Genomic DNA, 12978 nt, shown 5'->3' on the forward strand with positions numbered 1-12978 from the left:
CTGCCTCAAAACATAAGAAGCCTGACAACATTCTTGTTTCCTGTGGTGTGGTGCCAGCTGACCAGGTGATGTTTCTAAAGCAGAAAGAGCCATTTTTAAAGTGGCAGCTGGACTGCTTTGAGGAGTAGGAGCTGGTGTAGGATCAGGTACAAATCTGTGGCAGGGCTCACTACTATGATCACTTGCCAGAGCAGGTAGCTGCCAGAAAGTTCTGGCATAGTTTCTCAAAGTGGGAAAACATAATCTCTGTTTCACTATAGTTTATGAAACTGGGGTTATTAGGCTCTGACACAGGGCTGCTTTTTCCCCATGTACAAATGGCATGGGCTAGGATCAGGTGGCTGTTACAGAAGGTTTTCCAGAGAAAAAGGTTGTGCTGTGCTGGTCTCCCTGCTGCCAAAAGCTGCCTGGTTCTGTATCACACATCCCTCTTAAGCAGTATGTGTGCTGCAACAAGCTGCCTGTCCCTGCCAGAGATCATCCCAGGCAGAACATCCCAGGCATGCTCCTGGCAGCAGCTGCAAAAGGGATTTTAAAGGGAAATCTGAGGGCAGCAAGAAAAGGCCATTGGTCACATCCTCAGGTGCATCTGAGGACTAAAGTGGCAATGGGCTGCTGCTTTGTGTAATTGTCCTGGAGTTCCTGTGCCAAGGGTCATTTTGGAGCACAGCCAGGGTGTGTTAAGCACAGCATAATGCTGACTTCTATACTGACCACATCAGTCACAATTTAAGTACAAGCTTTTCTGTATGCTGCCTGTAGTGGTTTGATTTAAATGATATTGTTCAAGTTGTGGCATAAATGATGCTCTGGTTCACACTCAGTTTTCCCCTCCTCCAAGGGAACTACACAATTTCCTGGAAGCTGGAGCCTGTAAAAGACGATGTGTAACACAGGACAATTTTGCAACACTGGCTCTAGCTGCAATGTTGCTAGTAAAAAAGTAATTTGCCATTCGTGGGATATTTTCTGTATGTGCTGGAATTTCAAGCCCACTTTTCATACTGAAGTTTAATACTGTGCTTTCTGGTTCAACTGCTTTCAATCAGCAAATACACTCCTAGAATAGAAACAGAAGTGCCGGGAACCAACATCGTTCTCTGAGGTACAATAAAGCTCACCTAATTGCTTCCTGACTTGCTGATCCATCATCCTGACCCCCTCTTTGATGTTTTCTTTTTTTTTTTTTTTTTCCTAGAGCATTAGTAACAAGTGAAAAATGCTGTCTCGGGGTGTTATATATGGGATTATTTCTCTATTCCCAGCACAGTGACCGTATGTAATGGGATTATCTCTTATTTAAAATAAAAAAAGACTTGGAAACATCAAATACTGTGTATGAAAAAATAGTTTCTTTATAGTGGTTCCTTTAATAGTAAATTTTTTTTTTGTTTTATAATAATACATTTTTGTCAGTCAGCAAAACCAACCAAAATGCTGCAGATGTCTCCTTTCTGCTAGCTAAATTTAGATTGTTCTTCCTCTCCTTCTGTATATATATTCCTCTGACATCAAGAGGGCTATTGCCCCTTTACAGCACATTTATTGCTGTTGTAAACACTGAAAACTGATGAGGCCAGATGATGGAGGCTTCTGCCAATGTCCCGTCTTAGCCTGCTTTCATTTCAAAATATCTGAACTGGTACCAGCTGGTGCCAAAATTCTGAGATATGAAAATACAACAAGAAAGGAAGAAAATGGGCAGTTGTGTGTCAGCACTAAATGTATGTTCTGCTCGCTTCAATGAGATGTGTGAACACTTTCACAGTACTTGGCTATGGGAGCAGGAGAAACTCCTGGCACTAATCAAAGAACAAAACATAGGACTTGTGGGGAGGGAAAAGAGAGGCCTTTTCTAGATCTAGGTTAGATCTGTCATAGTGTAAGTTTCCTTAAGATTAGGTGTTTGCCAAAAAGAAATCTGGATCTGACTTTTAGACTTCAAACTTGTGAGAGTTGCCCAGGAGGCTCTTTTTAGGTTCTTTGGGTAAGTTCTTGAACATTTTCAGTTGCATTTAAATCTAACAAGTGTAAATGGAAATTGCATAAAAAACCAAACTTGCATAAAAAACCAAAAACAAACAAACAAAAAACAAAACCAACCAAAAAAAAAAAAAAAAAACAAACCCAAAAAAAAGCCTAACCAAACAAAAAAACCCACCCACATCTGCAGTATTTGCCTTGAACTTTCAAGTCTCTTTCTGCCTCTCATATGTGTACACAAACAGGGTTTGAAGTGTATCAGATCAGAGGCTCTGGTTTACTGTCCATCTCATTGAGAGATAAGTCAACATTCCCTCTTAGAACAAGAGATTCCCCTATGTCCACCAGCTTTAATATACATTTCCTTTTAGTGGGTATATAGAATATGCTGCAAAGACCATTTAGCTCACATGTTTGCATCCAAGGCACCTATTTCTATGCTCTGTTACCTCTTTGCCATCTTACAAGAAAACAAGCTGTTTTGCCTTTGAAGGTAATTCCTTACCATTTCCATGCCAGTTTTGAGAAAGTAACTATCATTATTCTGACCAGTACCTGATGTCAGCCTATACAGCCCATTTGTTAAACTTTTCAGGAAGCAAGGCTTTTCATGTTTTCTCTTATGATGTCCTTATGCTGACCTTATGTCCTCTGTTAACTGAGGCAAAGCTATTTCTTTATCTTTACTCGAGCCCTTCCTCCTCACCCTGGTCTTCACCAGGACGACTGGTGGAGCAACAGGTGGAAGGCAGCGCTCTGTGTGTTACTTATTGTGCAGGTCCGCGAGGTATCTTAGTGCTCCTGCCTGTCCCCTGACCTGCGGAGCGCGGCCCTGGGCTCCGCAGCCGGGCACGGCTCTACCTGCGCTTCTCACGGCAGGAGCCGCTCCGTGCCCGGCACTCCCGCGGCACCATCACGGCAGTTTGGCGCGTGTTGCCCAGAAACTCCCGCACTCCGGGGACAAGCGATACCGCAGGTACCCGGCGCACACCTGGAGCAGTCCCGCCCTCCCGCAGCCCACGCCGGGCACCACCGCCGGGAACGGCGGCGGCGATGGGCTGCGGGTCCCGCCGGGGGCCGGTTCCCATTGCGCTCCCACTGCCGTGCCGGTGCCCGTGCCGGTGCCGGTGCCGCCGAGCCCGGCGCTGGCCGCGGGCGCCCCGCGGGCCGGGCGCGGCGGGGCGGGGCGGGGCGGGGCGGCCCCTTTAAGGCGGGGAGCGCTCACCTGCCTCCTCCCCCCCCGCCGCCAAGGTGCCGGCCCCGCGCCGGGCCCTGATTGGGCGCCCGCCGGGCCCGGTCACGTGGGGGGGGCGCGCTCCCCCAGCCTCCAGGCCGCCATTTTGGCCGGAAAGTTTGGAATTTCCGAGCAGTGCGGGCGGGAGGCGGCGGGAGCGCCCCAGCCCTGTCCGTCCCGGCCCCGGCTCGCCGCGCCGCCTGCACCGCGCTGTCCCGCCCGGTCCGGCCCGGCGCCGCCCGGCCCGGCTTGCCCCGCGTCGCGCCGAGGCGCCGCGGCGGCGCCGGCGGGAGCCCCGCTCGGAGCCGCTCGCTCGCCGGGCGGCGGGGTCGGTCAGGCGGGGCGGCCGCCGCCCCCCCCGCGCCCGGCCGGCAGGGGGCGCCGCCCCCCGCGCTGCCCCGGGCCGCGCTCCGAGTCCGCGCGGCGGAGCCCCGGGGCAGCCCCGGGCGGGGGCGCGGGGCGCGATGCCCGTCCGGAAGCAAGGTGAGCTCCGCACGCCCGGGGCCGCGGCCGCCGGAGCCGCCGGCTGACAGCCGCTGCCGCGGCGGGACGGGTGGGGGGGGTGGGGGGGCGGCTGGCGGCAGCCGCGGGGCTGCGGGCGTTGCGAGCGCGCCGAGGGCACCGTCCCGCCCGCGCTCTCCCGGCTGCGAACAAAGGAGCTGCCGCGCCGGGCCGGGGCGGTCCCGGCCGCCGGGGCTTGTTGCATCCCCGGTGCTCCTGCCCGGTGCGCCCCGGTCAGCCGTGTGTCTGCTCTCCGCTTGCAGATACCCAGCGAGCCCTGCGCCTCCTGGAGGAGTACCGCTCCAAGCTGAGCCAGGCGGAGGATCGGCAGCTGCGGAACTCCATCGAGCGTGTCATCAGCATCTTCCAAAGTAACCTTTTCCAGGCTTTGATAGGTAAGGGTTGGCTTCTTTCAGTTTGTGCACAAGCCGGTCGGTTCTTGCTGATGCTGTCACTTGTGGTGTTAAGAGCAAAAGCTATTTTACCCGTAAGTCAGAAGCCATGTGCTTGTCGTTGTGTTTTTGTTTTGCATAGTAATACACGTGTTGTTGCAGATCAACAGTTCACTTGTTACACGTACTTTCTTTATTTGAGGCTTTTAACTGGTCCAAACTGCTTAAAACTCTGCAATAGTTCTTAATTCTGTGACATGTTGTCCTAGGTTTATTGAGGTTGTTTCTCCATGCATCTTTGTTCACCTGATAAATTTCTAAGGAGGGTGGGGCTTTCTTCTGTCTGTATGTAACAGATTAGTGAATGAATTGAAATGTTTTTAGTCTAAGGAATCAGGCAATTCCTGTTGAAGAGTCTCTAAAAACATCACAAAGTGTATAACTGAAGTGCAAATTTAACCTAAAGTAAATGAGAGGAAACCCATAATGCTTCAGGGAGTACTACAGTCATCTCTTCTCTTTTGTTGCATATTAAAGTATAGTGAAAGCACTTTTAAGTCTCAGTTTACAGTCCTTACAGTGCTTGACTTGATATATTCCCATAAGTTCTTAGAAGCAATTGCATGTAATTTTGAATTTCCTGCTGGTCTGTTTGGAAAAAAAAAAAACCCGAGCATAAATAGAACTTGCAGAATCCTGTCTTTATTTGGAAAGTTCCGCAGAGAAACTGTGAGAAGTGTTTTCTTCTTGATTGATTGTCACTATCTTTATGACAGCTAATGTTAGTTTACCCTCAGGAATCAAAGTTGTTCTGCATCCTTGTCTTTCAATAGTAACCACTGTCTGAATCGGTGGGACTAATAGCAAACATTGTAGCTATATTTGTTACTTGACTTACTACATGGTTACTGTGCTAGGGTGCACATCTTCCTTCACAGGGCTGCAGCTTCTTCCAGCCTGTGTTGTGGTGACAGCACAGGGACAGGAGAAGCATAAACATGCATTGCTGCTGAATGCTTTCGTCTGGAGTATTTATTTCATCTTGTGCAGATTTTCAGAAGAGAGTAGTTGTGATGGTTTTTTTTTCTTAACATGTAATTTCATGAAGGATAGTTGTGAAAATAGGTCACTTAGGAACTCTGCATTTCTCTTTGCTACACAGTTGATGCTAATCAACTCCATGATGAAGAGCTAAACATAATCCTTGTGGGACCATGTGAAGGGATTCACTCTTTGGCAGATCAGAATGTTGAAATCTTGTCTCAAATATTTAATGAACAGCAGCAGCACTTTTTATTTTCACCCAGAAAACTTCAGTGTTGACTGCTATTTTTCTTGTTCTGGGTGTATGTATGTATGTATGTATGAGGGTTTTTTTTATTTTAAAACTCTTCAAGGTCCATGCAATACTCTATTTTCTCCCCTTCATTGAAAAGATACCAATCTGTTACCCTTTGATATTCAAACTGCAAGATGTAGTTTTTTTTTTCTCCACATATGAATCTTCATTGTTTATAATTCTACACCTAATATTAGTGGTGGACTTGAAAGAGCAGGCAGCCTCATGTCTGCTGGATTTGTTCTGCAGGAGCAGAAAGGAGGGATGGGTTGTTGCCTGGGTGGGCTGTGTGACCTATTTTCTGGACTTGTAAGAAGCTGCACATTGCAACCATAGGACCCTGGTTCTTGTTGAGTTCAGTTCATCTGTGCATGCACAGATGCTTCTTGGGCCTGTTGCATTAAGTTTGCATTTCCTGGGTCCCTGTATGATAGTTTATTAGATTGCATACATATGTTCCCAAACCATCTGGCAGAAGGCTGGTACTTGCCAAGCAATTTATGCTGCCAGCTTGGGTCTTTCTCCATTAACCTGCTACTTTCTGTGCAAATGTCAGGGGAGTTCTTGTTCCTAGCAGGCTGCTCCTGGCTGTTGTTTTCCTGGAAGCACCTTCTTTTATGGTGTGATTACTGCATGATGGAGGTAAAGAGTGGGGAGATTCCCTGGAAAGGATGTCATCTGGAGGATGGCTGCAGCTACTGGGAAGCCCTTGAGCTGGCTCCTGCTTGTCTTGTTTCCTTGAAGATCTGGGAGCAGGCTGGATGAAGTGTTCATTTGTGCTGGGGGTTAGACTTACCTGGAATTCTCTGTTGGTCATTGCTTTATGGCTCATTTTGAAGTTGCATTTTATAGAAGTTGTGATGTGCTCCCAATTGAAATAGGCAATGCTGTTCTGACAGCAAGTTTCAGGCTCAACTATACCAAGTTATTGCTCTTATAGATCCTTCTTCCAGAAAGTGTGCTACTTTTAGTTTCTGGTTTGGGTGCTTCTTCTTTTTTTTAAATAGAACAACACTAAAAAAATCCCCACCAAACTTCATCCATTTATTTTCTGCTTTTTCTGCCAAGTTACTGCACTATATCCAAGACTTGTTTGCCCATAGTAGGTAGGTTTGTGAAGGTTGTAGTCAGGATCTGCTGTCAACTTCATGTATCTTTTTTAGTATGATTTTTTGACTTGGTAATCAAATGCTGTTCTTTCAAGCAATAAATAGCATTATGCACAGAAATACATCTTTCCGTTTATAATGGAGGAAATTAAATATCCCTGAAAACTACAGATTTTAACAGTATTTTATGTTTTTAGATATTAAGAAGTTTTAGAAACAAAAGAGATTTTAGAAATTGAAAGGGTGGTTTTTTGTAATGTCCATTTGGATACTGAAGAATAAATAATACATTTTTCATTTGAACCCTTTTTTACATTATTCTTTCCTTTTAGTCCTCTCAATAACGTTTTAGTTTAGCAATCTACAAGCTTGACCTTGTTCTTGAATTATGGCTTTAAATGGTTTGAATTAGACCAGTAACCAGCCAGTCAGTGTGAACAGCCGTGTCACTGGATCGACATTGCAAGTGTTACATTTTAAGTGATGTAAAACTAAGAACTTTGAATCTGTAACAAAAGTTGTAACCACATGTGACCCCCTTAAAACAGCCTCTGAAAAAGCCCATTTTTATATTCTCTGTCTTCCAAAATGTGGTATTTTCCATTGCTTCAACCAGCTATGTGTAATAATGTCTGAGACTTTAATTAAATTACTAGCAAGGGCCTGTAATTAAAATCAACTTGAGAATTGTGTCAGTTTTAAGTCAATTTCCTTTTGTACAGGCTCAAAAATGTGTGGTATCTTTTCTAATTTTTGATTTCCTGCTTTCAGTTAAAACAGCTTGTTCCCAGTATTCTGATCATTGGTGAGCCAAATTATAGCTATAATATCCATATATAGAACCACGGGGTAGACTTATTTCACTTTGGTAAGGTGTTCAGTATTTATCTTCAAATAGTGAGATAATGATTCTGAAGGTGAGTTCTGTTCTCAGTTTAAGTCCTCTTTACCTTTTCAGAAGCTACAGGTTTTTGAAAAGGTACAGATATATTTTTCTTTTTGAAAATATAGGAAGAAAAACACTTGCATGCAAAAGTAACACTTCTGATAGAAAAACATATGAAGCAGACTTCTGTTTATACACATAATATTCTTGTTTAATTAAGATCTGCTTTTAATGGGTGTCATGTTGAGGTTTACCATATTAAAATAGACTTCTAAAATTAAAAATATTACAGCTATAGCTAGAGACAGAAGGTAGTTTTCTACTTCAGAAGCATTAATTTTCCCAACAAGAACTAACTCCTTGTGCTCTGGTGCCAGAAAAAGGGAATTCTAGGAGAGTCTCTATGTATGCTGGTAATGCAGTTGGCTGTGCTACCCTTCTTGCCTAAAGTAGGGTGGATCGATCGATCGATCTATCTATCTATCTATCTATCTATCTATCTATCTATCTATCTAATTTTGTAGCTGTGCATATACAGGCTTTTTGGTAAAAAATGGCAAATCTGACTAGGGAAGGTTCAACACATTGAATTTTATTGTGTAAGCAGGCTCATTTGTTTCACTTAGAGTCCTTTTGCATGAAGACCTGCCTTGAAAATTGTGCTTATGCATTGGCTCTTCCTAGTACTAAACATCCAGTGTAGGAAATTTTAAATAAAAATATGTAGTTGTTTCAGTAATCCTTACTAAACCAAAGAACAGCTTCTCCCAGTAAACATGAAGGTACTTTTAACCATAGTTTGGATGAGCCTTATTAATTGAACAAAACATACTACAAATGCTGTTAATACATTTTTACACCCCAGAAAAGTAAGTCCTTTCTCTGAAAATTTTGAAACAAGTTGATGATTCCATAAAATAAGCTCTTTGTTCAGGTTTCTCAGCAGTGTGATTTGGACTGAAAATTCTAGGAATATAAAACTCAGTCTGCAGATTTCTCATCTGTGTCCACATTGCCTTTCTGAAATTAGGAAAACAAGCCTAGATTTTAGACTGAAGTAGATTGGATTGGGTCAACACTCCTCAAAGTTGGTCCACTTTGGAGTGGACTGACCACATTCCTGCTACCTGGCGTGTGGTCTCAGCTCAGCTGTTTGTGGCAGCTCTGGAGCTCTTCTCATTCTCACTCCTCACTAAGCCACCTTGGGAATATTTCCTATACTTTCTGGCTAACTGGAAATCAGACACAGTTAAACACAAGCTCCTCTTCTGAACTGAAACCAAAAGTACTCGCTCCTGGGGAAAGCTCAGTTAGAACTTTTATTTCAGCAGTATGTTAACAGGGCACGTGCCATGATGGCACAGCTAACTCTGCCAGTCGGCTCAGGCCTTCCCATTTCCCAAGGTTACTGAAGCCTTAGAGCCTTTCAGACTCTGCTAAATAAGATTTACATCCAGAATGCAGAAATTCTAGACAGTAAGTTGAAGATCTTATTATAGTCAGTGAATATTGCTGGGGTTTATTATTATGTTTTTATTAGGGGAAGGTTTAGGGACAATTGGATCTTTTGTGACATTGGATAGTAGTGAAATTGTTGCAGGTGCTAAATAGGTTATTTTCACATCAAAATCTTATCCTTGCTTCATTTTTGTGACTTTTTCCCCAGATTGCAGCTTGTGTGATACAACATCTTTACTCATATTTATATGAGGCTGAAGCATCCATGCAGTATAATCCTTGCAACTTTGAGGTGTTCATTGACTTCTGGACAAGTTTCCTAAGCCTTATACTATGGTTATGCTTGCTTTGGTCTCCTTTGAATACACAGAAGTTGGTCAGTTTTACAGAAATTTGACTTAGGGTTGTGTTTACAAAGGTTGTTAAGTTCTTGATTACTTTCATCCAGCTGGAGGGAAGATAAATATTTTAGTTGGTGTCCAGATGACTGGAATGTTAGTTGAGTCATTGTTAGTATGTTTCTGCTGTGCAGTTTGTCTGAATGTCCCAGTCTTTGGAAGAACTTCATGTCTTACTCTTTAAGGAACTTAATAATAAGTGAAATAGTCTCATTGCTCCTCTTTTTTTTTTATTTTTTTTAAGGAATTACTTACTGTTTTGTATGTAGTACAGTTTGATAGCTAGCTTGATTTTCAAAGTGTTTTCCACCCTGTATTGCATGTGTGTGTGTGTGACAGGGCAATGTATTGAATTTTTGGGATTAGGTGCTGCTTTTGGTAGCCTAAAATAGCAAGTAAGTAGTAAGTTGAGCAGCTACTGGTATGCAGATAAATAGTATTGTGGCAAAAGTTTATCCTTGTGGTATTTCAGTGACTGTGTGTTCAGTGTTGAATAGCTGTACTGTAGAATATATCAATTGCAGTATTCTCTTCCCAGGGTTACCATTGAAAGGATCTGCTAACAAAAAAAAAAAAAAAAACAAAAACACAAAAAAAAACCACAAAAAAACCCAAAACCCCTTGTCAATAAATCTGCTGTTCATCCAGGGCTGAAAAGACAGTAGAAATTTTGAGTAATTGGTGTAGTTTCCAGGTTCTGGGAAAGTTTGCCCTCTGGCCTGTCCTTGCTTTATTTCCTATGTTCTTTCACCTCTTTTCCCTAGGTGTGCTGCCTACCTCCTCCCCTGCTTCTGTCCGTGTTCCTGGATTTGCTCCTAATCTCCCTCATCATTTCCTTCAGTGCTGGGTACAGTGTAGAGGAAGGGGGAAAACATGAGATATGTCCTGATCTTAATCCTTCTTCCATGGTGATCCCAGCAGCAAGGACAGAACATCTTGTTCAGGTCTGCAGCTGGAATGCCGTGTGCCCCCTGTGCATCTGCTTTGCCTGCATTTTGAGAGATGGAGCTTGTTTTGGTGCAGGGGGAAGGAATCTTCAAAGAAATTGAACTGTAGCAGCTGACTTGGAGTCTCCTGGCACAGATGGTTTCCTGAATTATAACTAGGCCAAATTTGCAAGATTGTTAAGAGACTGCAGAAGGTGTAGGGCTGACAGTAGAATAACCTCCTTAGCATCGTGTTCTTTCCCCAAGTTAGGGGAGGCTCTAGAGCTCTTTGGTAAAGCTTTTATAAGAATCTTGTCATGTGTGAGTATCTTCCCAGCCATACCCTCAAAACAGCTGATTTATTTTGGCTTGGAAATGAAAAAGTCAGCCTAAGACAGAGGAGCAGCAAGGAGAGCATGTGAGCAAATTGTAAAATCACTGCAGCTTTAGGTGGTTTTCAGAAACTTGTGTTAAAATTTGACTGCAGGAGACACACAAGTGTTAGTGCTGGAGGAGATGCTACTCTGTGGCACACCCAGCCTTGTGTTGCCACTCCTGCTAAAAAATTACCTTGGAGCCTGAGCTTGCTGCAGGTAGAAGAAACCAATGCTTGTGCTCTCTTATCTGAGCAAAGCTATGCACCTGTATGGAAGCTCAGCTTGGAGGGCTGAGTGAACCCATCCCAAAACTAGTTTGATTTTTTGAATACATTTGTCTGCTGAGAAACATCATCAGTCTTATATATTGACATTACCTAGGGGACATACTACAAATAAGGCTTAATAGTGAGGTTTTTGTTGCCACTGAAAGCAGTAGTAAATGCATGCCTTTAAGAAAAAATTACATTGTTGGAGTGGCTGCTGGTTTGCAACTAGTGTTGAGATATTTGGGGAGGGTGGATAGCTGGTAGTTCATTTTTAGTTTGGATACTTGTTTGTTTGGAAGTGGGTTAGGAGGTTCTTTGGTTTGTTTTTTTTTTTTTTTTTTTTAAGTGTGCATGAGGCAATATTAAATCAGAAAGTTTAGACAGCAGAATATTCTGTCAATTTTCATCTGTGTATCAGTTTTTCCTACCTTAATTCTGGACCTAGAAGATGCTGTGGGTTTCTGAAGGAAAATTGGATAGAGACAATGTGAAGCACTTTTTAAGGAAAGACTAGATGTGACACGTGGTATAGCTGACATGGTGGTGTTAGGTCATAGATTGGACTCAACCTCAGAGTTCTTTTTACCAACCTAATTGATTCTGTGATTCTGTGAAGGTATGGTGAAGGAGGGATTAGTAAGCAAAGAGGAGAATATGAATGAGTACCTTGGAAAGTGTAAGTAGTGAGACTGGTAAGGAGTTGAATTTGTCTGAGTGTAAAAAGCACCTAGAGGAATAAAAGAAAACAATTAGATTAAGCACGAATTAATGAGAACTGGAAGTGAGGAATTTGAGGTAAGCAAAGAAGTATGTACAGAAAGGATGTTCAAAGGATAGGACAGAATTACTGAAGCTGGTAGAAGAGCTGGGGATCAGTAGCTGGATACTGCAGCTTGTGGCAAAAGATTTTGTGGAACAGACTGTGTAATGAGAAAGCTGCACCAGGAGTTGCTCCTTAAATTTTTAAGAAGTCTTGATTGTGTGCAGCAGTTCTAAAGAAGAAATAGATCCTCAAACAGCCAACCCTGAAAGGGGCTTTACAGGGGTTATGATGAGGCTGTTTTTCACTTCTCATAGTAAATATGCAAACATTTATTTTTGATCAGACACGCACCATGACAACACAACCATTAAATACACAAAGAGAATGCTTACTTAACTGTGGTCATTGGCTTGGTAAAAGGACATGAAGCTTTTCTTGGTCTTTGTATATCTTTGATCACTAATTACGCACTTTTTGAATTGTGCTTTACTTGTATTAAATGGATATTCTTAGGTTGACATAGCAGATGAAGTAAGCATGCATGATTGAGCCTTCCTTGGAGTTAGTAGGAGTTGCTTTATGACTGAAGAATGAAAGTCTGTAGTGTTGGCAGACTCTTTTGCCTGTTCTGACAGTGATCATGACTCTGTTTTGTCTATATATTCGTTATGTTGGGCTGTTAGGAATTTGACAGATACCATTTATCTCAAATTGTGCTGAACTGAAATAGCATGCTGACCTTTGTTTTTGTTCTAGTAGTTTTAAGACTTAAGTTTTCAAGTGCTTTGGGTGCTTTGGCAGAAAACCCTAAGAAATAAAGCTGTCTTTCCCTCCCCTCCTTGATTTAGAGAAGTACTTCATTCGTAATGGGATGGCACCTTTTCCTGGACAACACACAGGTAGTCAAGTTCTTAACAAACCTGTTTTTTTTCAAATATGGGTAACATCATAAACAGAACCAGGCATTTGTATGTGCTCCATTTAGATGAACAAATGTCTGAGAAGAGGCAGACCAATGAGAGATGACCAAGGAATTGCTTACATGGACTAAACAGAGATAGGTCAATTTCTAATGGAATTCATAAGTTTCTTGGTTGCTTGCAAGTCTGAGGGAGGGCAGTGGCTTTGAGGTTCTCCTGAACAAAGCTGGTATTGAAAAGCTATGTGGTAAAGTCTGTATGGTGAGGCAAAGTTATCTAGTGTTTTGCTGACTTGCTGGCTTTGGCTGAAATTGGTTTATTCTGTTGTTGAAGATCTATCAGAAAAGGAACACCTGTTGAGTGCAGGATTTACTAAGTAGCTGAAGCATGTAAATCCTGGCCCTGCTGCCATGGAGAAGGACC

General features: G+C 43.2%; 1 protein-coding gene across 7 annotated transcripts in view; it reads left to right on the plus strand.

The window, feature by feature from the left end:
• The first annotated feature begins 3621 nt into the window (after window positions 1–3621).
• Window positions 3622–12978, plus strand: part of DLG1 (discs large MAGUK scaffold protein 1) — a 144033-nt gene continuing 134676 nt past the window's right edge. For all 7 annotated transcript variants that reach the window (XM_053951560.1, XM_053951561.1, XM_053951562.1 and 4 more), the window contains exons 1-2: window positions 3622–3700; window positions 3982–4113. In XM_053951560.1, the coding sequence (XP_053807535.1) occupies window positions 3682–3700; window positions 3982–4113 (151 nt within the window). In that variant the 5' untranslated portion in view covers window positions 3622–3681. The remainder of the gene's footprint in view (window positions 3701–3981; window positions 4114–12978) is intronic.

This window comes from Vidua chalybeata, chromosome 10 (assembly GCF_026979565.1).
Source record: "Vidua chalybeata isolate OUT-0048 chromosome 10, bVidCha1 merged haplotype, whole genome shotgun sequence".
In the NCBI taxonomy this organism is placed as follows: domain Eukaryota; kingdom Metazoa; phylum Chordata; class Aves; order Passeriformes; family Viduidae; genus Vidua; species Vidua chalybeata.